The sequence below is a fragment of the Rhipicephalus sanguineus genome, chromosome 8 (genome assembly GCF_013339695.2).
Source record: "Rhipicephalus sanguineus isolate Rsan-2018 chromosome 8, BIME_Rsan_1.4, whole genome shotgun sequence".
NCBI classification, from domain to species: Eukaryota; Metazoa; Arthropoda; class Arachnida; order Ixodida; family Ixodidae; genus Rhipicephalus; species Rhipicephalus sanguineus.
The window spans coordinates 9,589,106-9,615,088 of record NC_051183.1 but is presented as its reverse complement, the minus strand read 5'-3'; the positions used below and the strand labels follow the sequence as shown (position 1 = coordinate 9,615,088).

General features: G+C 47.0%; 3 protein-coding genes across 3 annotated transcripts in view; 1 reads left to right on the top strand and 2 right to left on the bottom strand.

Moving 5' to 3' along the window:
• The window catches only part of LOC119401312 (proteasome subunit alpha type-1), a 258,901-nt gene that overhangs the window by 199,926 nt on the left and 32,992 nt on the right, over window positions 1-25,983 (bottom strand). The window lies entirely within an intron of this gene.
• LOC119401307 (uncharacterized) lies at window positions 19,076-22,766 on the top strand. The gene is made up of 5 exons (XM_037668002.2): window positions 19,076-19,209; window positions 19,292-19,465; window positions 20,746-20,917; window positions 21,083-21,370; window positions 21,911-22,766. The coding sequence occupies exons 1-5, from the start codon at window positions 19,076-19,078 to the stop codon at window positions 22,682-22,684; spliced, it is 1,542 nt and encodes a 513-aa protein (XP_037523930.1). The 3' UTR covers window positions 22,685-22,766.
• On the bottom strand, window positions 23,303-25,657 carry LOC125759691 (uncharacterized). Its single transcript, XM_049418742.1, has one exon. The coding sequence runs from the start codon at window positions 25,026-25,028 to the stop codon at window positions 23,916-23,918; it is 1,113 nt and encodes a 370-aa protein (XP_049274699.1). The 5' UTR covers window positions 25,029-25,657; the 3' UTR covers window positions 23,303-23,915.

Below are 25,983 nucleotides of genomic sequence, written 5' to 3'. Positions count from 1 at the left end.
AGGCGCAACACCACACAACACAAGAGAAGACCAGACGAGCACAGGCGCAAACTAACAACTGATTTATTGAAGGCAGATCTCCAGGCATATATACCAACAGGCTGCGCAGGCGCAACGTCACAACAATCCTCGGAAAACATCAAAAATATCGCGAAAGAAAATCAATTTCAGCTTTGTAAAGCGCAATGGAAGTGTCGCTGACACACGCCTCACCTGCTTTCCTGATTAGAAACGCTTCTAACGTTTCACGAGCCGTTTTTTTGTCTGCTTCTACCTACAGTTTTTGCGCATCGGAAACGTGGTTCACAATTCGGGCATGTCATGCAATGGTCGACAAGATGGCTTCGCTCTTTGTTAATTAGATTTCTTGCGTGTTCCCTGAGCCGGTCATTGAGGCAGCGCCCCGTCTGGCCGATATATACTTTGCCGCAGGTCAGGGGAATCTCGTACACGACGTTGCTGGCACACTGAACGAAACGTCGTTCATGGTTCTTTTTGCAGCCTCCCTTTTCCTCCGCACAGGTGGTGCGACGGCTCAGCTGAGCGAGCTTCTGGGGGCCGAGAAAGCCAACGGCACGTTGAACCGGCTAGCCACTTTTTTCAGGCTATGTGTGACCTTATGCATGTACGGCACCACTTCTGGCCTCTGGGCGCCCACCAGGGGCCAGATGCCGCGAAGCCCCTGGTGGGCGCCCAGAGGCCAGAAGTGGTGCCGTACATGCATAAGGTCACACATAGCCTGAAAAAAGTGGCTAGCCGGTTCAACGTGCCGTTGGCTTTCTCGGCCCCCCAGAAGCTCGCTCAGCTGAGCCGTCGCACCACCTGTGCGGAGGAAAAGGGAGGCTGCAAAAAGAACCATGAACGACGTTTCGTCAGTGTGCCAGCAACGTCGTGTACGAGATTCCCCTGACCTGCGGCAAAGTATATATCGGCCAGACGGGGCGCTGCCTCAATGACCGGCTCAGGGAACACGCAAGAAATCTAATTAACAAAGAGCGAAGCCATCTTGTCGACCATTGCATGACATGCCCGAATTGTGAACCACGTTTCCGATGCGCAAAATTGTAGGTAGAAGCAGACAAAAAACGGCTCGTGAAACGTTAGAAGCGTTTCTAATCAGGAAAGCAGGTGAGGCGTGTGTCAGCGACACTTCCATTGCGCTTACAAGCTGAAATGATTTCTTTCGCGATATTTTTGATGTTTTCCGAGGATTGTTGTGACGTTGCGCCTGCGCAGCCTGTTGGTATATATGCCTGGAGATCTGCCTTCAATAAATCAGTTGTTAGTTTGCGCCTGTGCTCGTCTGGTCTTCTCTTGTGTTGTGTGGTGTTGCGCCTTTAACGATGGTTCCCATGGTGCTTTCAGGCCGCAGCAAAATGTTTCGATGATATTAAAGGACTTGTGATAAAGAGACCTCACTGACGTTCATGTACTCGTGGTTACCCCAGGAGTCGTCAGCGACACGGCGCAACTGAACAACAACAAGAAATTCACATGAAAAAACTAAGGCCAGTTCCACGCCTGTGCAATGTGAGTAAGGAGCGGAGCTGGCAAGCAACCTGGCTTTCTTCATCTTTATTTATATTCTTCTTCTTTGTCTTTCTTTCACGTTTCTTTCTTTCCTTATATCTTTTTCTGTATTGCCCTCTCTCCTGCTTTCCCTCGCATCACTCCCCCCTCACTTCTCTTTCCCATCCTTCGCTATGCGATAGATAGATAACTTTATTGTACACCAAGGGAGGAGAGCCGGGGTTTACCCCGACCTTCCTGCGGGCCGCTCCCACGTTGGAACAGGCAGGGAGTACCTGTCCGCGGCATCTTGGGCCCCTTGGATTGCCCGAAGCTGACGGTACATGTACATGTTTTGCTATGGCTTGTCCTCTCACCTCCTCCTTTCCCTCCTCACTCTACCTCACTTCCCTTTCGCAGTCCCTTGCTAAACTATATGGCTAAGCCTATGCCATGTTCTATCCTCTCCCCTACTCCACTTTTCTTCTTCCTCACCGTCACTTCCTTTCCCACCCCCTCGCTATCCTATTCTGTGCATGGCTATGCTGTGCTAGGAGCTGCTTGGCACATACCAGCTTTCTGTGGCGCATACCCGCTTTACCCTCTCCCATCCCCCTTTCCTTCCTCCTCATCCTCGCTTCCCTTCGCCACCCCCTTTATATAGTACATTATGCATGCTATGCTATGCTATGCTATGCTATTGGAGCTGCTTGGCGCATACCCGCTTTCTGGGGCTGGTCACGCGAACCGACGGAACGAAAAGCTTAAACAGCTCCGCTCTTAAAAGTGGTTGCATGTCCCAAGCTTTTCCGCGTTATCATCATCGTCAGCTTACCTTTCACTAAGGCCTCTCCGGTGATCTCCAATCCACTGTGCATGCTGCGTGAGCTGGTTCCGTTTTACTTGTTCGAAACTCGGAAAGAAAAAAGCATGTATACAAACAGGCGTCGTATGTGTGCGCCCCCGTTGTTTTCTTACTTTTCGTCCACAACGGGCGTTGAGAACATGTACCACACGCTCATGCACCTGCCGGCAGCACCGATGACAACCACTGTGACAACTGGAGTGAAGAAGCCTCGCGCAGCACCGCGCCCAACAATGGTTCGCCGTCCCCCATCTAACGGCAGCGGGCACGCCCTCGCGGCCCAATTACCGTGTCGCGCGGAGCGACGAAGAGACGAACGACGCGTCAGCCCATCGGCCAGGAGAGCGTGGACCCCCCAACATGGCGGCGGCGACTGCCACAAGGGCTGCGTCAAAAAGAGCGGCCGACACTAATTCCGGCCGGGCCGCTTGTTCGCCAATTGAGGCCGCCGCCGCTCTAGGGAGGACGTGTTTCGACACGGACTCCACTATGGCGCGAAGAGCTAGATGCGCTTTCGAAGCCGACGTCGGAGCGAATCCGTTTGTTCCGCCGCTTATGTTGCGGCCATCGCGCAATGAAGCTGCCGCTCTTGCCGCCGCCGCGAGGTCGCCAAGAACCTACCCGATGTTTGTCCTCCTCAAAGGCGTCAGTGTGTGAGGTCTGCGTGGACAGCATCTGGGCGACAGTACGAGACTCCCAGACGCCTCGTGGTTCAGCACAAGAACTGGTGCACTGTTTGACGAACTGTTGGACGTGCGGCGTTCACAGCAAATCGTTCGCTTATGTCTTCTTATACCTTGGCATATATATTATATATATAATATATATATATATATATATATATATTATATATATCTATATAATATTATAATATATATATCTCTATACTGTTCTCGCGGAACCTAACCGAACCTTACCAACACCACACTGGCGTAGCCAGAAAGGGGGTTGGGAATCAACTCCCACCCCCCCTCCAGAAAATTTTCAATTTTGCATGTGTATATACACACGCACACATACGAACGCAGACACCGAACATGCATGAAGTATAATTGACCCCCCCCCCCCCCCGTCGAAAAAAGTTCTGGCTGCGCCACTGCAGCACCATGCCAAAAAACACCCACATCAAGCTCAGCAACTGACCAGGGGCGTAGGCAGAAATTTTTCGGGGGGGGGGGGGGGGGCACCTCCGTGATCTGAAGTGGGGGCAGGGCAGGTAGATGTGGTCGAGTGTCATTTTGTGTTGTGTATGTCAGGGCAAAAAATAATTTTGGGGAGGGGGGGCACGGGCCTAGTGTGCCCCATCCCCCCCTCCCCCTGCCTGGCTGCGCCACTGCAACTGATCTACGCAGACTTCACTGTGACTAACTGTGCTGTCATTATGCACCTCGGGCGAAGCATTCTCTCTCTCCCATTTTCTTCTTTTTGTCCACCTTTCCCACATAGCAGGGTAGCAAACTCGAGGCACGTCTGGTTCACCTCTCCACTTTAATTCCTTTTCCTTCTCTCCTTTCCCGCGTGGGTTCGCTCCCGCCGTTCCCTAACAGTTTTCTTAAAGCGACGCTAAAGTGAAACAATGAATCAATTCAGACTGATACATTTTTTAAAACGTTACTGTCATTAATTTCACCGTCATATCTTTATCAGAATAGGAAATGAAGGACGAAGTTTCAATTTTAAATTTCGCGCCGAAATATGCAGATGTGCAAAGAATGTGCAGAGCGTGATGTCACGGATTTCAAGGCGTGTTTTCTTTAGATATTTAGGCACACTGGATCAACGAAATTTGATGAGACATGTTAGGTCTCTGGCCCCCTCAGAGGACAGTGTATAGTATAGCCCCAGTAGACATCGTCGAAATCAGTGACGTCATGGCGTGTTGGTGCGGGAACTTCAAGGTGGCGTCGTCACCTGCATTAATTTTTTGCGCGTTTTCTTGCTTACCAAGTTTCGTCTCGCTGCAAGAGTTGTGCTTTTGTTATTGTGAAATACGAGAAGAAACGTTTTTCTGTTTCGTATCTGATATGCGACAAGACCTCTCCGGGCATTTCATTAAAGAATCTTATCTCTCAGTAGGTGGTCGATGATAACGACGCAGAATTGTGGCGTAGTAATACGTTGGCAGCTTTAAAGCGCCCACATGCACGCAGAGATGAACAATCCTTGAACAACAGCGCCCGTGCTCGTGTGTTCCTGTCCGTGTTTTCAAGCAGCGCTGTTTTTCTTCACGATCCTTGAACAGGGGCTGTCGCTGGTGCCAGTGTTTCGACAAGGGATCTTGTCTTCTTCAAGGCAGCAAATGCGTATAGCGCGTCTATGTGTATGCTTCGTACACTCTCCCCCAATCACAAAAGTGGAGGAGGAGAGGGCAGGTGCGAAAGGGTGTGTGTGTGTGTGTGTGTGTGTGTGTGGTGTGTGTGTGTGTGTGTGTGTGTGTGTGTGTGTGTGTGTGTGTGTGTGTGTGTGTGTGTGCGTGCGTGTGCGTGCGTGCGCATGACAGCGGACGGTGTAGCAGCTGCATGATAGAGTGCAACACGCTGTTCTTTCGGGGGGTGGGGGCTAAAAGGCTCGACACCCACCGCTGTAAAATTGTTTTCTTGTTCACTTTAACTTCATAATTACCACACTTCAATTAACTTCCCCTGTGCTTTCATTAACTCTATTACCCCCTGGAATTAATGTGCTTATATTTGAAACAGCGACGGAATGGAGTAATGGACAGCACTGTGTATCCCAAGAGGCATCACTCGAGCCGATATCTTTGCGCCGCTCGGTCGGCAAGAAGGTTGCAGTTGGCGCCCTCGGAAAATGACCACATGTTTTCATTTGGTAATCGCATATCACTGACGAATGACACGAGTGTTGGGTTTGTTTTGCATGCACCACACTCGTGCCTGAACATATATGTATGTACAGACTGAGACGGCACAGACGGAATCGGTGGCCTGATGCGTTTGCCGCCGTCGCTTTGCTGGCAAAGGCGCCGAGAAGTCAGGCGACGACTTCCTTTGGCTTTCGTCAGCGTTCCGGGCTGTGAGCCTTGACACTTCTGCGGCGGCGTGTGTACACAACTATGCTATACGCGGATGATCTGTTCCAGATATCGTGTATATACGTTACGCGGGCTGTGGCACAACGCGGCTACGGAAGAGAAACAAACTGTTACGAGTGTGGCGCGGTGAGCTGCTGGTTTGTCTGGCACGAACTAAGCATTGAACGAGTGTTGGTGTGTGCACCGTGTGTATGGCAAGAGCGGTGCTTGGTGTAGCCGGCTGAAAGGCACTCCCTGTGTTTGCTCGAAAGAAACGTCACTGACCTTGTGCGACAAGTGCGACAACTTGCATAGGCGTGGGCTCGTGGAAGGGGGGCGCCAATTCTGCGCCATACTTTACTCAGTCAGACCTTCCACATAATGTTTTAATGCGCAGGGTTATGGCTGCGCAAGTTTTTTGACGATGATGGCGACCGAGGATGTCGCGTTCAAAGAACTGTTCCACTGCTGCCTTGACCACGGAAAGCCAGGGACCAGTGGCAGGCCTTTGTGAGAAGCACGTCATCGCTTAATTTTCATTTTTGCATTTGAGGAACTCGTTTTCTCTCGGACTCGGCCAGCGAGGAAGGGGAAGGGGGGGGGGGAGGGCAGCGGCGATTTGTTGGTGTGTTTTACGAGACAAATGCCAGTCCGCTTATTGTGTATTACTCGCTCATTCTTTCTCTGCGCAGCGGCACAAATCTTACCTAGCTTATCGGCAGCCGTAAAAACATCAGTGCCGTATCTATATACTTCCCACTTTCTTTCGCCTGTGAGATACGCAATGAATGTAAGGAATAACACGTTTCTTCCTATTGCTTTCTGCAACCATGCTCGGACTTAACAAGAAGTAACAACTAACAAGCTATAGGTAAGATTTGTGCCGCTATATGCAGAGAACGAATGAGCGAGTGATAGATAAGAAGCGGACTGACATTCGTTTCGTAAAACACACCAACAAATTCACTGATTGCAGTACAGGTGTGTATAAGGTTCCTTTTAGCTGCGGCCGCTTCCACGTATAGGGCAGACGGGCCGCTGTGTTAACCAGAGAATATTGGAACATAAGAGATCGCTTTAACCGGAGGCTCATCTCCTAATCTACCATTACATTGCCGAGAGTGTAACTGCACACCAAAATTCGATTAATGTACAGTTTTGTACCGGCAGAGGAATGAAGAAGCGTTTGTAATGATTGAGGCTTGGCTTGGCATATATCGATAATAGTGGCATACCGCATGCGTGAGTCAACCGTCGATTAACTTGTATAAAGAAGAAATCAAATGCCTTAACAGTTGTCTTTCACGTAGACCACCACGCGTGCCGGATAGATAGGTTTATCTGGGCATGCGCAGATAAGTTTTCGTGCCTTCTTTTTTTTTTTTTTTTTTCCGCTGATGTGCGCCTTTTTGTTAGTCGGCGTTTGTGGTGTCTTGACTTTTCTCTTGTTTCTGTATTTGCACACCCTGTCTAATGAATACTTACAAACTAGCTCAGCTTTCTGTTATTCTAAGCAAAATGAAATCGAGAATTGGATGAAATCTCGTCTGACCGGGATGTAATGGCATGGTAGAAATAAAAAGGTTTTGTTTAAAAAAATATATATAATAACGTTCCGGCTTCCACACGGGAGCCTTGTTCACTTGATCAGCCGCTTGACAAACCCGCAGCAGCGGCCGCTCGATGCTGCGGGCGCTCGCATTACATGAGTGCCGCTTCGAGTGAACAAGGCTTCCGTGTGGAAGGCGGAACGTTATTATAGTTTTTAACAAAACCTTTTTGGTCGGCGTTCAGTGATTTTACTTCTACCATGCCAAGCAGATAAATCTTTTACGCCTAGGAATTCTAGATGTGCTCTTTTGCCATCCGTCTAACTTTTAAAGGGGTACTGACACGAACATTTTCAGTTGTCGTTTTTTTTTGCGTCAAATGAAAGGTCAAGCCATCAAGAGCCTAGAAAAGGCAGTGCTAAGCGCGAGTGCGACCTGAAAAAGTAATTACAGTATGTTTTGAAAAGCTAGTTTCGGTTCCTACTGTACCCTGACGTCACAACACGGTATGAGCTTCTCGTCACGTGCTCGCACAATATACAGTGACGTTTCCACGCCCGCTCCGCACCGTGGCTCCGTTCGTGACGTACAAGCGGCCATTTTGTAAGTTTTGATGACGCACAAGCAGCCATCTTGGAAGCTTTGGTACCTAACGTCATCACAACCATAGAGTTTCCTAAAATTAACTAGAGGGGACTCTGGCGCTGCGATCGTTCAGCTACCATGGGAATGATGGGTAGTACACAAATATGCCTAGTCTTCGTGCTTGCGGCTTCAAACGTACTTGTGGCTTTGTTTATTGCTGTGTTTTGGCATTCGTTTCGGATAAAAGAATAGACCGTTGTGAACTTCGTGGCCAGGTTTGATTTGATAAGCCTAAAAAAGTTAAAGTGGTAAAGTGGAACTGCTGACTTTTGCTGAATTTTGTTTTGCGACAAAGCGCATGCAGCCGACGCGGAGCCAAACGGAGCCGAAAGAACGAAGTTTAGACAAATTTGTGTACTACCCATCATTCCCATGCTGGCTGAAGCGTCATGCGTTGCAGCTCCCATACACACTAGCGCCAGAGTTCCCTCTAGTAAGTATTGTAGGAAACTCTATGATCACAACTAGCCAGACTGCTGCGTAAAGTCACCAGAATTTGTACTGTAGCCTGACGTCAAGGTAGTGTCGATGTCAGTAGGTGCGCCATGGAAAAATTGGCTTTAATATCAAATTAAAATATCTTATCAGCATTTGCTGAGCTTCCCACTTGCTCAGAGCTGCCTCTGCATACAGGAGATTTGTATGACAGAGTAAACTCTCCTTCGAAAAATGGTGTCAGTACCTCTTTAAACGGCCCGAATCTATTTTAAAAAGGCAATTTTAAAAGATCGGCAAGATTTCAAGAACTTTCAGTTAGCAACGTTCCGAGAGAACATACTCCCTTCTATATAACATACGCGTTTACGGCATTTAGCCGTAACTTGCCTGATACTTCACAGCGGTGTTTTGTTCAATGCATACACACGAAGGTCACAGCCGCAGAGGTATACGCGATAAAGGCGCGTATATATCTGCGGAGCGCTATAGGTCACTTCGTGCAGGCGCCTTTGAGAGTGAAGTTTGTCGCCACAGAACTTTGTGCACCGGTCTTCATTTCACTGCACTCATCTTTGTGTCCCTTATACAGTATCTATAAGCTCCTTTGGGGGAACCGGAGAGAGTACACCGGGGTAAGGGATGGATAGCCTGTATATAAAGTCTACAGGGTGGTATGCCACGCGAAACAAGCGTGCGCAGCATTAAATTGTGGCTGGAAAAGTTGCGTGCGGCTTACATGCGCATCACACGTCCCCTTTCATCGTTGCATGGAATCTCATTCGCAGTCAGCGATTCCAGCGTGACATTATCCGCGCTAAACACTCCCATTCGGGAGTACAAAAGCAGGGAGTGTTACACACGGGTAAAAAAAAAAAAAAAAGAGAGGCTTTGGGATCCCCACTCAGAGAGCGCCAGGTCTCTGTTTACGGGATAGCTCGGCGTCAGCGTTGAAACCCCGACGACGCCCCGCAGAGAAAGCAAGGTCCGCTGAACACGCGGCTCTACGAGGGAAAAAAAAAGAGAGAGAGACATGTCTTTTATTTTATATTTCTTTCTTTGTGTGACCGTTTCTATGAAAAGTTGTGCGCTTCTGCAGTGATCCCAAGTGAGAAAGGAGAAATAAAAAATAGAAAAGAAACACACCGTCCCTCTCTCCCACGTTTAAGGAGAATTTCGAGGCTCTGACATTTAAGGGCGTCGTTGCCTGAATGGCTGGTTTGTTTTGGTTAACTTTTGCTGTTATTTTACCGTTATCCTGTATCTTGTATCTTTATAGAGAAGCAAAATTATATAGCACCGGAGGAGTGTGTGTGAGAGAGAGAGAGATGCGGTGGGATTGGCACCCCTCCGTTACGCGACACCAGTCGGTATAGATTTGACCTTGAGGATAATCGACAGGCGTACAGGGGGCTGCGGAGGGGACTGGGCATTTTAGTATCGACTCTCGACAAGCACGCGGTTGTATGCCGAGGTGCGTGCACACGTCTGTGTGACTTTTTTTTTTCTTTTTGCCAGAATGTATTGCACTGTAACACTTTAGCCATCTCTCAGTCTGTCCATTGTGTGGCTTCCGGTCCGGTTTCGAATTTCCCGCGTAACAACAAAAGTGGCGGCAAGGCAGGGAGCACAAAAAGGGTGGGCAATACATGGATATATCTAACTTACTTGCTCTGGCTTCAAACTTTCTCACTGTATGCGAATCGATAACTTCCAGCAAGATATTGCGTAACACATGTAACAATTTTCAATTTTTTAGGTCGTGCATTATTTATTTATTTATTTATTTATTTATTTATTTATTTATTTATTTATTTATTTATTTATTTATTTATTTATTTATTTGTACCTGCGGGTCCCTTGTGGAGGCATTAGAGTAAGGTGGAATTAGAGAAATAAAAAAATACAAAGACTATACAAGCACAAAAAGTTTTGTAGCTATGTTTTAGAAAGTTGATTTGATGTATAAATAAATAGAATTAGCAGCGTAATTAATAACACTGTAGTGATGTAGAAGGCAGATTTGACGAATCCCACACTTTGAGTTCATACGAGACGAGGATGTTTGTAAATGCACCCATGGTTGGCAGAGGCGTAAGGGCTTGCAGCTCCCACGAACACTGCCCGTCCCTCTGTGGGGGCAATGTGCGGCATATATCGCAGTCTACACTCCCCACCTCCCTCGCGCGATTTGTGATCGACGAACGGCAAATGGATGGTGTCCTGCACTGGTGTCACGGGCTCGCTACCCCAATATAGCACTAGCATTGGTTAGCGTTACTTAGTCGCGGCAGTGTTAGCTCATATATATATATATATATATATATATATATATATATATATATATATATATATATATGGCCTGTTTCTGGTCGAAATGTCAGCGTGAATGTTTTTCACGGTGGCTTATACAGGGTGTCCCAAATATCACGCCGCATGATTTAAAAAAAGAGAAACGTCGTTACGCCATCGCGTAACGACGTTGCTGTAGTAAGTAGCCACTACTAATTTTTCGTTAATCAGGTTTAGTTAATTAATCCTCATTATGTTTCAAACTCGACAAATACTCACCTAATCATTAAAATCTCAATGAGGCATCTATAGGCATGCTCAATTAAGTGACATCTAACGGCGTTATTTTCAGCAACGTAGTAATTACGTGCTTATTTTTTCCGGCTGATAAAGAAAGCACGCGAACTATGAAAAATAACACGTGACTACGCTCCCACCCGCAAAAGGTGGCAGCGTAGTCTTGACTCGCTACCTCACAGTGATGATGTTTGATGGCGATGCTTCCTGGTGCGCGCTGCAGTCTAGTCACGTGTCATTCTTCAGATTTCGCGTGCTTTCCTTGCCAGCCGGAAACAATGAGCGCGTAATTAGTACGTTGCTGCATTTAGATGTCACTGTCATATATGCCTCATTGATATCTTAATAATTAGGTGAGTATTTGTCGAGTTTAAAACACAATTGGGACTAATCGACTAAACCTCATTAACGAAAAAATTAGTAGTGGCTACTTACTATAGTATACTGGGAACAATATGCACTATGCGTGTGCTTCGCGCAACGACGTTGCCCCCTTTTTTTAAATCGTGCTGCGTGATATATTCGGGACACCATGTATGTATGTATGTATGTATGTATGTATGTATGTATGTATGTATGTATGTATGTATGTATGTATGTATGTATGTATGTATGTATGTATGTATGTGTGTATGTATGTATGTATGTTTCTTTTTTGTTATTAGTTTTTAAAGACACAATATTAATGAGAACTAACAGACAATAATGCCAAAGAAAGTATAGGGGATGTTGTTTAATTAGGATATAAATGCGAAGAAAGTAAAGTGGACGAAAAGATAACTTGCCGCCGGCAGGGACCGAACCTGCCAAGGTCGCAGTTTCGGTGTGTGTGTGTGTGTGTGTGTATGTGTGTGTGTGTGTGTTTGTGAGCGGTTCGCTCTTATAAGAGCTCGAAATACGAGCCCGTCACTTAAACAGGGACTTCGGAAGACACCTTGTCTTCCGAAGTCCCTGTTTAAGTTACGCGCTCGTATTTCAAGTACAGCGTGAATCAGAAACTCACCCAGTCAGCCATTTTAACAACTTATAAGAGCATCGTCCTCATCCTATCTCCGCGATGTACTTCTTGCACATGTAGGACAACCTGTTCTCCCGCGCCCACGTGTATACCCGAGGATGGCGCTTCGGCGTCTGTCGCGCGCTGCTCTCGCTGGCACCGAGGCGTTGCGCGGCCTCGCATCAACCACAAGCAGGGGGGAGCACGCCGAGGCGGACGCGCATTGTGCGGGCAATTGGCGATCCCCGCGACCGCTTTTGTGCATCGATCAGCGCGCCGAATAAGCGGCCGCCGAGAGCGACCAACAAGCCCTTTCACATCGGGCCGCGAGACCGCAAGTCTCCGGAATCAGCGGACGTTACGCGCGTACACGCTTCGCCTGTAAAGCCCCTGCACCATTGTTGCACAAAGGGACGCGCCATAAATCAGTTTAGACCGGTTCTTTCAAAACTCTTATCTTCCCTCATTCGAAGACATGTTTACCAGAATAAAAAAGGTTATGGCAAGTCTTCCACTCAGCGCCAGGCCTCGATATCAGCACTAACACCGCCAATTTCGAGCTGCCTCTCGCACTATTCTCCCTCCACTTTGCCGGAATTATTATTTTTTTTTTCGAGAAGATTACGACTGACAATTTTACACGTCTTATACATTGCACTGTTCTAAACGCGTACTCCGTAATAAAAAAAAATGTTGGTAATCATTGATAACGAATATATTTTATGAAAAAAAAAGAAGAAAAAGAACGTGACAAGCGTGCAGAATTTCGGTTTGGGTTCAGATTCGGTCGTTATATTCGCGTGGAGGTGTTCATAGTAAAAAAAATATATATATATATGAACTGAAGTGCATTAGATTGGCCGGTCTATCGGCGTATTTATTCTGTGTGTGTGTGTCTCGTTTTACATTTATTATTTGGCGAGGTACGAATTCTTCAAGTTGGCACATGCAGTAAAGATTTCACAATTAGCGCATTACCACTGCACCGCATAGTGCACGACCTTTGCCCCGTGCATATTTCATTTATCGATTGGATTTATCGATTTCCATTTATACATAGGCGCACACTTACACACGCACACACAAGGATTGGTAAATGGTGGAGCGGGAAAAGCTACACAGGCGCGGCTTTATGGTACCCTCACCCGCTTGGTACATGCATGGTATCGCAGACAAAACACATTGATATAATATGTTGAAACAATGGTCGTGGATGCATTGCGTTTTATGAAAAGGGAAAATACAAAATATTTTGCTGAAACGATAACTTTGGAAATAATGGGGCAATAAGGAATATAATATGAAAATTCCTAACATACATAAATACACGAATAAGGTAACGTAAGTAAGCCTTCGTAAGACACATAAATCCTAAAGGAGGGAGAGCGTCAAACGCTTGAATTCCGACAGTGTTAAGTCCTGTCGAGCACAGCCAGCGCAGTCTATATCGTATGAATTTGGTAGCCTTTGGCGCGACGAGGATTTTGCCCTCATGTGAAGACTCGGTTGTGTGCAGTGGCGTACCAACTCGTTCGCGAGTGGGGGGGGGGGGGTGCACTGTGTCCGCCGTGTGTTGTGTGTGTGTATATATATATATATATATATATATATATATATATATATATATATATATATATATATATATATATATATATATATATATATATATATTGTAGTGGAGCAGATGCACGACCGAGGATGCGCCTGTGAAGGAGGACGAGAAACGACCCGCGTTCTGATTGCGCGAGAGCCTGTGCCGCCTTTTGCCAGCCTTGCACTGTGTCAGCGTACGGTCCCTTTTCGTCGCGACTTCATTACACCAATAAACCTCATCACATTTGGTGGAGGTTGCTGAGATTCCCAACCAGACCTGGAGCTCCGCTCTCGCAAGTTGGCCGAGCGACCACCGGACAACATGACTGATGCAGTCACTGCCCAGCCAGCACCACCGGCTGTCCCGACCCCCTGCCCCGGCTCTACCCGTCAACGAGACCCGCCCATCTTCAGCGGAAGTGGTGAGCACGACGTCGAAGACTGGCTCTCCTTGTACGAACGCGTGAGCGCTAGCAACAAGTGGGATGACGACTCTAAGCTCGGCTACGTTATCTTTTACTTGGCTGACGTCGCTAAACTTTGGTTCACCAACCGCGAATCCGCCATCGCCGACTGGTCAGCCTTCAAGACTCTCATCACCGAAGCATTCGGCCGACCAGAGGTGCGCAAACTCCGCGCTGACCAGCGTCTCCGCCACCGAGCACAGCAGCCTGGCGAGACATTTCCCAGTTACATTGAGGATGTGCTGGACCTCTGCAGGCGGGTTAACCCATCTATGCCGGAAGACGAGAAGATCAGACACATCCTCAAGGGTATCGAAGATGGCGCATTCCAGATGTTGCTGGCGAAAAGCCCGACCACTGTGGCAGTGCTCGTAAGCCTGTGCCAGAGCTTTGACGAATTGCGCCGTCAGCGGTCCATCGCCCGGCAAAGTCTCCCACCACCAGATTCGATCTCGGCCTTCGCAGTAGCAAACGGCAACGTTTGCCAGGGCACCCTTACAGACCAGATCAAGGACTTTATCAGAGAGGAAGTGGCCCGACAGCTCTCCCTGCTGCCTCATAGCGACGCGCCCACCGCAAGCCTGCCCCCGACACTGCAGCAGGCCATACGCACCGAAATTTGTGGAATATATATATATATATATATATATATATATATATATATATATATATATATATATATATATATATATATATATATATATATATATATATATATATATATATATATATATATATATATATATATATATATATATATATATATATATATACATGAGGTGATTTTTTTTTGTATTCATAGAGCTGATCAGATGACTTGCCTTTCAAAACTTTGTTTTAAGCCATGGAAGAATATGCACAGACAGATTGTGCAGGCTGGGCCGCCCTATACCGCGACAACACAACAGTGTTTAATAACATTTTGGAAATATTACCGTAAAGTTTGAAAAGTACATCCAATTTTAACCTGATACTCTGAGCATTGCATCAGCAAACTTCCCAGTCTTAGTTTGGCGTTGTAGATACGATGAGTATGAGGAACCTGCTTTGACTCTAGTACCTAAAATTCTCACTTATAAACAAAATATGTGGCTGACAAAGCAGGGTACTTCGCAGAAGACTTCAGGATAAGCCGAGTGCCAATTTCTTTACCATTAGAGCCCCCTAATATAAAGTCTTTCTTAAGAAGAATACCAAGTTCAGTCGATTAATACTTAAACAGACCACATTTAGCTGTTTGTGTATAGTTATAAGATTATAAATCACTACGAATTTTTATACTAGGTGTCGTTTCTTGCCCTCCTACTTTTCCCAGCTTTCGTGGGGGTGGACGGAAAAGCGGTGAAGTGGCCCTGCACTCCTCCCCTCCGGTTCCTCCACGTAAATAGCCTACGTAAACTGTGTAAGCTAAAAATTTCCTTCAAAAAATGTTGGCGACTATAACGTTAAACTACCCTGCAAACTACCCTGCGTTAGCTGTTAATGAGTGGTCGAAATTTTCTGGGTCATGCTCACAACAGCTGAACTGACACTTGGGCTAGTTGGATTCGCAAAAAGGGCCCTAGTTGTGTAAGTGTGCCTTCTTTAGCCCTGCATGAGAGAGAAGTTTCTTTCTTGAATAGTTTTGTCAGATGATACAGTTTGTTCATAGGTAGTCCTAATCTTTTGCATTTGTCCTCTCTTGACGTCATCAGCGTGTGGTCACGTGGTTATAGGTTGTGCTTTAAAATGTGTGTTTCTGCGCTAATAAAGTTAATTGTGAGAGCAGCGCTGGCGTTCGTGTCCCTTCTTCAACTCTGTCCTCGTTGTATCGCGCGGAATCCACCCAATATGTCCACAGCAGCTGCTCGTAAAACGACGCAACAAATGACGCATAAGTGACCCACCGCTTAATTACCACGTATGCATGGCTGCGTAAAAATATAATAATAATGAACTATTTTCAATACGGCGTATTGTTTGTCATTGGTTCCTCGCTATTCGTCAAAAATTTTCAATGTGCCATAAAACCGCCTTCTTGTTACGCGACGTCACAAGTCTGCGAAAACTCGCGGCGTTAAAATGAAGTGTGCACAATAAACAGCACATTACTCTTTTGAACAACAATTCTTTTTTTTTTTCGGAATAGCCAGACAGTGTCCCTTTCTGAACGTAATTTAATAAGGCTGCCCCCCAATCACATTGGCAACGGCTGCTTATAGCAGCTTGCGAGATGGAATCATATGCGCATAATAGATACTTCCAGTTGTAGTATAACGATGTTGAGCAGTTCTTGCGCGTGTAAAACTCTCTGTGAACTCATCGTTGCTGACAAAGAGGTAGAGAGAGAAATGAACATTATTAGGAACAGGCACAATCCTTTGCAGGTGGGCAGCCTACTTAGTTCAGAAAACCGTAAACGCTGATTATCTCCCTGGTGAGGTGGATCAAGTAACTGGGCAAACTTGAAAGCTGGGCTTCTCAATGTGCTCGAGTCCACTGCCTTGTTACAAGCCGCCACGATCGCTGCAGGCTACCATATCATAAGCCAAGTGAAGCAGGCTAATCGGAGACTAAAGTGGGAATAATTTTACCTGTCCTGGATAGGCACAACTAAAATACTGGGCACTTATACACACTCGTCGATTCACAGCAGCTTGAATATATATGGAGCAGTGGCGATGCTATTTGTTTTCAAAGAAAGAAACTGAATTTCCTGAAAAAGGAGAGCGTTTGATCGGGCTATAAAACGTTTACTGGTTCCCGTCCATACTTGCGTCGCGGATTACTTAAATTTCAGGCCAGGCTGACCAAAGTAAAATCATGACAGATTGCTGTAATGTCATAGAGCCCTTGGGGAGCAATAGCCTCCTCTGCAATGCTCGAGCGCAAGACGCACAAGCGTGGAATAGGCAGCCCGCACCGCAGGTAGCCTACAGTGCGTGGTCATGACACAAGGAGGACAGTCGTCACAGTAGGATCGTAGGACAAATTTTACTACAAAATTAAGTTATTGCTGCGTTCAAGTAAAACTTTGCCTGACTTCTTAGTTTCCCAGTCTGCAGCCGGCAATAACCACTGTCGTAAGTGGGGGGGGGGGGGGGGGGGGGGCTAGCGCCCTCCTTGCCCCCCCCCCGGTAGCAGGGGCGTAGCCAGAAATTTTTTCGGGGGGGGGGGGGTTCAACCATACTTTATGTATGTTCGTGCGTGCGTTTGTATGTGTGCGTGTATATATACGCAAGCAAAACTGAAAAATTTCGGGGGGGGGGGGGTTGAAACACCCCCCCCTTGGCTACGCCCCTGCCCGGTAGATACGCCTATGGTTGCGTGGCCAGCCCCACACTGTCTGCACCGTTTATTCCTTTCGCGCATTATATACGGCGTCATTTGCAACTTGGCGTCCTGACATTGGAGGGGTGCATGCATTGGCTGCACAGTGCAACGAAAGCGAGAGTCCCAAGGCCTTACAGATGTCTCGGGTTTTTTTATCAGAAAAGCAGAACATCAACGGAATCGCAATGCTACATATATGATTGCGTAAACGCATGAACAGAGCGTGGCGCTCTGTTCATGCGCTTTTTTTTTTCAAGCGGGAATGACTGAGCTTTCACGCGCAGCTCATCAGTATTACAGCTGGTCCTGCAGGGCTGACTGAACTTGTGCAAATGAACGGTGTTACAAAGCAAATGCGAGGGTCCTGGGCCAGATGTCTCTAAACGAGTTTTCCTGCTACTAGGACTCCCCCCCCCCTCATTTCGGAGAACGGATTAGACACCTACACCTGCTGTCTTTTCCCTGAACTGAGCGCTTCGGTGGGAAGCTGGCTGCTACACGCGGGTCCCCTCCGCGGGACGCGTATTTGCATCGAGTGTGCTTTTGGTTAAAGCTGGCGCCTTTTGTTCGTAAAAGGATTATCAGTTCCCCGAGGTGGCATTGTCTCCCCCCCCCCCTTTTCTTCCGAACTGGTCGGACGTGGAGAGTGAGAGCGCAGTGGTCCCTGGCGTGCCATCCTGGGGGCAGTGACCTATGTGTCGAAGAGACGGACCCTCCAAAGGCATGCACGTTTGTGATTGGACATTTGCCGATTAAGGAGTTTCCCTATCTTGGGAATGAAGCGTATTTAAGGAGCAGCAGAGCGTCTGCTCGGCACGGATCGATCGGACTAGATGTCGCTCTGACGATCCTGTCCTCTATGATGTTAATAAACGTCTGTTAAGTTTCCTCAACGCCGGTCTCTCTGCCACGGCTTCCTGCTGTTCTGGACGTCCCTTGGCCTGCGGTACGACTCCTGCCGCTCAGCTCCCAAGCTACCCCCCGGGTCCGCATCGGACAACGAGGCCCCTCGTAACAACGGGAAAAAAAATTAATGCAAATAAATGGTCTCTTTATATACTGGCCGCAGATCAGCAGATCAAATCGTGTGTGTGTGTGTGTGTGTGTGTGTGTGTGTGTGTGTGTGTGTGTGTGTGTGTGTGTGTGTGTGTGTGTGTGTGTGTGTGTGTGTGTGTGTGTGTGTGTGTGTGTGTGTGTGTGTGTGTGTGTGTGTGTGTGTGTGTGTGTGTGTGTGTGTGTGTGTGTGTGTGTGTGTGTGTGTGTGTGTGTCGAAGCGGGACTATATCGAAGCGTTTATTGAAAAATAATAGATGTGTTGGGAGCGGGTGGGTGAGGCCCCTATTGCAGCGCTCCACTGGCTCGAGCAGTGCCCAGAAATTTCTTTTGAGGGGAGGGTTCTAACCTTTATGTTCGTGCATTTGTATGTTGCGTGTGTATATACAAGAGCGCTAGTTGTATCTCCCGATCCTCGCTGACGAGCCATGTCTTCAATTGCTGCAATGTATTGCTGCAATTGCTGAAATGTATTTTAAAAAAATACAGTTTAAGACAAGATGCGGACAATATTTCGTGTGGAGTCGAGCCCTCACCGGCCGGGAGACTCCTTGTCACAGTCCATCGATGAGCGCTTCGGGCGTTTTGCGATGCAGTGAAATGATGAACTCTGTGGCGGGTGCCAACCTTAAAAATTCGTATCTCGGCTGTCCGAAGGGCCCGGGCCGTAGCCGAGGAGCTACATCTTCCCGTGCCGACCTGGGTGGATCAGCCACCGACCGGGCGAAGAGATGGAGCCTCTTCGCTTCCGCCCCTGATGCCGATCCCTGTGGTCTTTTTCAATGCAGTTCCTCGCTTGCTCGCTCGGTTAATATCAAATTTAAAAAGTCATACTGGTGAAAGTGGAATTCCATTAGACATAGGTATATCACTTTAGATCATTGTTTTAGTATACACTCCGTTCACTGCGACTGGCGCGCCACCGCGCGGCCGTCAGAAAAGGCAGACGTTGAGAGCCCGAGCAGAAGCGAACGCTTTCCCTGCTTTCCCGCGCCCGCTAGCACGCAGTTATATGTGTTCTGTGACGGAGCAATGAACTGCTGCGTCGTCGGTTGTACCAACAGGTACACGTCGTGTCCTGCGGGAACGACGTTTCACCGTTTTTCAACTCGTCCGTGCTTTATTGGGCAGCGGCAGAAGTGGATCGCGGCTGTGCGACGAAAAACGTAAGCTTGGTTCCCGCTCCCTCTGCCGTCTCGCGTTCTGCGGTTTTGTTTTTCTTGTGCCGCTAACATCAGTACATTTCAGCCATGACGGAAGAAACTGGGAGCCCTCTCGGCACTCGAAGATATGCAGTGCACATTTCGTTGGGGGTGTGCCGTCCAAGGATGCGTCATCCCCGTCGTACGTGCCAACGATATTTCCTGACGAGTATCGTAAGCGTTCCGTGCTTGCAGAAGATAAGCTTGGACGCTATGAAAGGTGAGAACTCCGCAAACTCTTTTTAAAGTGGCTGTCAGCTATTGACATTATTATATGCGATTAGTTTCTTGACGACCCCTCAGCCAATATTTCGTCAGTTGGTGAGCTCGACGGCTCGTGTGACCGATTTGGTTTTAGTAGTGAAGCTTGCTGGGCAAGTTGGTGAATCAAGACTGTAGAAACAACGCGAACGTAAAGTACGGGACGAAGAAGAAACACATACGACGACACGAGTGCTGACTATCAACTGTGTATTTCCTGTTATGTCGCAAACGCAGGAAATAAACAGTTGATAGTCAGCGCTCGTGTCGTCGTATGTGTTTCTGCTACGTCCCGTGCTTTACGTTCGCGCTGTTCCTGCAGTCATGATTTTAGTGCTGGCGGAAGCGCAGCTGTTCAAGTAGAGATGCGCTAACTGGGAGTCGATCCCCGTCCCCCCGAGATGTTGAGGGACAAAAATGTCAGGTGGTCGCGGCTCTTCGGAAAGATCCTAGGATTAAAGCAGAAAGACTACGGCTGGGGTAGCCTTACGGCACTCAGAAGCTTCGAGAGATCGTGGTCCCGAAAATGTTAAAATGAATTAAAAAAAACAAAAAAACAGTGGTATACACAGAACACAGTGAGAGGAAACGACGGGACACTCACTGTGTCCTATGTTTACCGCTGGTTTTTTAAATCAATTTTGACAATGTACCAACTAGCCCAGTCCAACGCCTTGGTACCAAAAATGTTTGCCCACCTCTGCGCTAGAGCGTAGCTTGGGTTACACCAGAGTTTTCGCAAATTATAAAAGCGTAGTGAGCTCGCGCAGACGAGAGAGCCAAGTGCGCAAGCACTTTTAGTGGTTGATACTTGTAGTAAACAGCTGACCCTGTAATCATTCGGCGTTGAGGAAACGAACATAGTGTGCAGCATGTAGACAAATGTGAACACAGAACTAAAATCGAGGCTGTTTATTTTTATATTAGATCTGGCCGTTGTTGCAGTTTTCTTTTTGTTTTGTTGTTTCACTGGAGCCGGACAGGGAGAGAGACAAGGAGAAGCAGATCCGTGATACCTATTAGCTGTAAACAAGATGACAAGGTTGCTCTAATTTGAAGCAGTTCTACTGCTGCACCTCAATCTGTCCGTGTTATGTAAGCTCGAACCAAACAGTACTTCAACTGTTTAAAACTTGCAGTAATTGCCCTTCCCTCCCCTTTGCTCTGGTATTTTTTCGTTCATTTCTAGCTTGCATTGTGATAAATTAGATAAGTTACAGCACACATTTTTCGCTTCAGGATTAAGAAGCGGAGAACAGCTACACCAGCTGTTGCAAATCTCGCCCACTTCGCCGTGTTGCAAGCTGCACCACTTAGAGCCACCATGGACTCGCCAGCATCTTCACCACTGATGGAGGAACCTGAAGACACCGATGAAAATAACGAATCCGAACAGCTGCAAGGCGTTGAGGTTGGTGCTGTTGTAATACTGTAAGGCATGTGAGGGCTTTTGTCTTTGTTTGCCTGTTTAGGGATCTTTTATGTGGCATACAATTGGTGTTGTACTGTAAAATTAAGCTAGAAAACACCTTGTTCTGTTATCTGAAAATTGTAACACTACATCACTTTTATGCAGGTCTCAACGCAGACGCTGGAGACACCGCAGGCCCACAGTAAAGGTGTCCTTACGATTGCCTGCACCCTGTTCGCCGATGCATGCGAGGCGTCCACCCAGGTTGCATTCTTTGCAGCTGAACAGCCAGCAACGGCTGACGCAAGTGTGGCTGCGTTGTGCTTGGACGACCACCAACCAAAGGGTTTCTATGGCTACCAGTCCTTGGTAGACAAGGAAAATGATGCCCTCAGAGACCTAACTGGGGTGACCGTTACTGTGTTCCTGGCCCTATTGCGCCTAATGCCACAGGTAAATGTTAGATCAACCTCTTATTGACACCAATTAGGGCATATTCACAATGCACAATTTATTTGTTTTATTTATTATAATTTAAATTGAACAGTAAAATATATTTGCTTGTTCATGTATTGGTGCTTTTATGTATTTTTATGTCCCTTGGGAATTGTGGCAGCCTCCTCACACTTATTGCTTTTTCTGGTTGTGAAATAATTAACTGCACAGATGTATACAAGATGACGATTATAATAGGGATTTGTTTCCATTTCATTGTGCCAGGCCTATGGTACTGCAGCATGGTGGTATTCCCCCTCGTTTTCACATGCACTAGTACACAATCTATCTGCTAATGATTCAGTACGTTTGAAGCCAAGTGGTCTATCGACCACAACTCAAAGAACTTTGTCCACGGTTTGACAGTATTTAAGGTTAGTGATGGAGATAATCTTTTAGCATAATGGTTGGGGAAGTTTCTGGATTAATGAGAGCAAATTTTTTTTGTTTCATCTCTACTAAAAACGTCGTGCTCTCAAAATACCCCTTTTTTTACAGGTGCGTGGCGAGAGGTACTTGGACCTGGCAGTGGGCAGCAAGCTCCTGTTGTGTCTTATGAAGATGAAGCATGGCCTCACGTTCTCTGCGTTAGGAGTTCTCTTTGGCATTCATCGTACAAGTGCATCGCGGATTTTCTATGCCATTTTGGATGTCCTCTATGTCAGTACTCAAGGGTGGATCAAGTGGTTTTCAAGGGATGTCGTCCAAGCAACAATGCCTCCCTCTTTCCGCCTAAACTATACCAATTGTAGAGTTATTGTCGACTGTTCAGAAGTGAGAATTGAGAAACCAGGTAAGGTCGCTGACCGGGTAAACTGCTGGAGTAACTACAAGAGTGACTTTACTCTGAAGTTCCTAGTTGGGATCACTCCATCCGGTTATATAACATATATTTCGGATGTGTTTGGGGGCAGATCGAGTGACACATACATCCTTGCCAACTCTGGCTTGATCAACTTGTTGGAACCCGGGGATATGGTGATGGCAGACAAAGGCTTTCCGCATGTCAAGTGCGACTTGGAAAGTAAGGACGTCACACTTGTCATGCCACCATTTGCAAAAGCCAACCAACAGTTCACGAAGGCGGAGATGCAAGAAACCTATAAGGTTGCATCTCATCGCATTCATGTAGAGAGATGCATCCAGCGTATAAAGAGTTTTGCAATATTGAATGAAAGGCTAACTCCAGAACTTAAGTGTCACATCGACAAGATAGTACATCTGTGCAGTGTGTTGGCTAACCTACAAGGTCCTGTGATCAAGACTGTGTAATGAGTCCTGTGATCTACAAACTTGTGCTTAGCAGAATGAGCACTCCAAGCACAGCGGAATCAAATTATGGCTGTAATTTATTTCATGAGCAATAGCAATGACTACAAATATTAGTGCTGTTGTCTACTTTTGGATTATTACGTGTCTTATGTGACAACAATATTTTAATAGCAGTTCTGTTTTCATGCCCCATCTTGCCGTCTTGTGTATGTATTGAAGTGACTGGCATTTGTTTTGAAGCTGTTGGCAGTTCGATTAAATTCGCTGGCACACAGCCTACTTGTGATGGTGCTTGGATTAAATTGGTGCTAGGATGAAATGTTTTCTACATACATAAATAGTTTGACGCTCAAATCACTTCTGTGACATTCAAATTATTTTAGCTGGCACTTGGATTGAAGCGAACAGGAAGACCTGTAGTTTCAATAGTCCCCCCTCCTCCAAGTGCACTTTTGCGAATGTTGTGCAAGCATTAAAGTGTCGAGGCAGAACATGGAATTGTGTATGAGGCCGAGCAGATTGCTTCAATAAAGCAGCAAAAGTCAGTAGCTTTTTCTTCAGCTCTTTATTTCAGGCAATAAAAGGCAGATGTCCTCTGCCTGACTAGAAACACGGCACCTGAATGCCCACACTGGGAGCATGCAGCAACAAAAAACATACATTATTGCACATAACAAATACAAAAAAACATTATACACTATTGCACATAGAGAAGTTTCATGCTAAGTAAACAATTGCACAAGGCATGTAACTTTGCAGTCATAAAGAAAAAAATTACAAATCAATACAGGAAACCTCAGCGAATTTCTTTATACGGAACGTAACGCTAGATTATTTTAAGCAATAAAAGGCAGACGTTCTCTGCCTGACTAGGACTCCAGCACCTGGATGCCTATACTTGGAGAATGCAGCAACAAAAACCATTATACACTATTGCACATAGAGAAGTTTCATGCTAAGTAAACAGTTGAACAAGGCATGTAACTGTAGTCGTAAAAGAAAAAAATTACAAATCAATAAAGAAAACCTCAGCAAATTCCTTTATACGCAACGTAACGCTAGAGTTTAACACACGCATTTTCGGTGGAGGCGAAAATGCTTGAGGCCCGTGTACTTAGGTACGTGCACGTTGAAGAACCCCAGGGGGTCAAAATTTCCGGAGCCCTCCACTACGGCATCCCTCATAATCATATCGTGGTTTCGGGACGTTATACCCCAGTAATATTAGAGTTTAACACAAACTTTGCTGCCTCAGCGCAGCAGGGAAGTAGTGCCTAAAAAAAAACCACTCCAATTTTGGCACGACTTCTTCCAGAAAGGAATCGTCCCTTCTTACTTCCATACATTTTGACCCCTTTGGCGAGTACACGTAGAAGTCGCATCTGCTCGCACCTACTACATACATGCTTATTTGAACCTGTGTGTAGTAGGGGTGACTTTCTCGTAGTTGCAGGTTTTTTCCATTGAAGTGGAGATAGTCGACGTTGATATCGCGGTCAACTACAGGCCGTGACTCGCACCTGTAAGGGGCCTTGATCTCCAGCAAGCGGATTCCTTCTTCATCAATCAAGCCATCGGGACTGCAGCACAGCCACGGCTGCGAAGTGCTGATCACAAGTCCGACTTGAATCACCTTGCGGCCCGTTTTGGACTCGTATTCCTTTCGTGCAACTGGTTCCATTGATATGCCATATGCACATGCAGCGCTTTTGAAAGATCGCGGCGTAACAAGTTGTTGTGCCAAGCTCTCAAAGTCCGCTTGACGTATCTTGATACGGTGAGCTTTGGAGCTGGCAGAAATTCTCAAAGCCCGCGCACAATGCCACTGCGGGCATCCACTTTGCAGAATTGTCTGCTTAGCGATGTCACTGCGTTCTTCCTCAGTGACCACGACCTTGAGAAGAAAGTCATCGCTTACTTCTTCGACTGGGATGCTTTCTGCTCCAAATGTATTGCTCGGCTGTCCTAGCCGTCCGAGCACCTTGTCCAAATGAGCCAGGTTTTCGGCTATTTCTTGCTCTTGGCGTAGCATGATGCCCAAGGGGCAGTTTGAGTCGATGATGGCTCTGGGCACGGGTTGCCTCACCAGCTTCTGATCTGGGGGTTTAGGAGGGTACATCTCGGAGAACAAGACTCCCTTGTTGTACATTCCCAGCTGCTTGGCAGATGGCCTCTTCCATACGTTCTCGACAGAGGTCTTTGTCGAGGTGTCTTCCTTGTTGACGAACGTAACCACTGCTGCTGCATGCTTGCACTGGCCTGAGATACCACCTCGGCAGGTGCAATGAGCTTGTCTGACGTTCCTGGTGGCATCGAGCTGGAGAGAAAAACATACGCAAGGCATTTTAATAAGGCTCAAGATTGATGGAAGATTTTAATGAACCTTATTAACTCGCCATGTACAATTCACAAATTTGAGGAATGCAATGCGAGGTCAGTAACTTGCTGGGTTGATTTGTTAGGACCATTAATTAAGGGGCGAACTGAGTTACGTGGTATATTACCGTAAATACACCTAGCGGCCCTGCAGCGCTTTGCGCACTCGGTAGGATCAATCTAGGACGCAGAGTAACAAAACTGCAGAGTATCCACGAAAAAAAAAGGAAGCTTTGCGAACGCTGTTGCGACGGAAGCGCAGTGTTTGTTTCGGAAAGTAGCATAAACAACGAAAGAGGTTGTAGCGAATGAGGTAGACTGATGGTGGCCGAAGTGACCGTGCCGTCGTCGGCGCCACATCAGTTGAAGCGAAAGACGAAGCGGGGCCGATCGTAACACGTTTATTTCTCGCCCGCACCTCAAGCTGTTGGCATGAGCCGCGCGAGCGGCGAGGTAAGAACGATCATGATGAGCGATGATGATGCTGCAATAAGGTCGTTGCTACGCGCGACAATTTCAAGCAAAATACTCGGTGGCTGCGAATCGACATGACACGAAGCCGCCAACAAATAACCACGCCGCCCGGCCACTCGCCGAAATTTCTACGGCGAGTGGCCGTGGAGCCGTCGATAATTCTAAAAGTACTGAGCATTTTGCAAGTACACTGGTAGTGGGCATGCACCAATAATATTCTAAGCATGAAAGAATGACAGCTTACCTCGATAGCTATGGAGTAAGCCTCTTGTGTGACGCACGCCTGACGCACGCATTTAGCCGTCAGTACTGACGACGCCGTAGCCAGGCGTTCACTCACGTCAAAAACGTGGCCGCTCTCGTGCAGGTTTTCCCCTTTTTTAATGGTGGCATCGCGGAAGAACGATCCCACTACAATATCTTTAAATCCAGCTCGAAGGACTAACGCG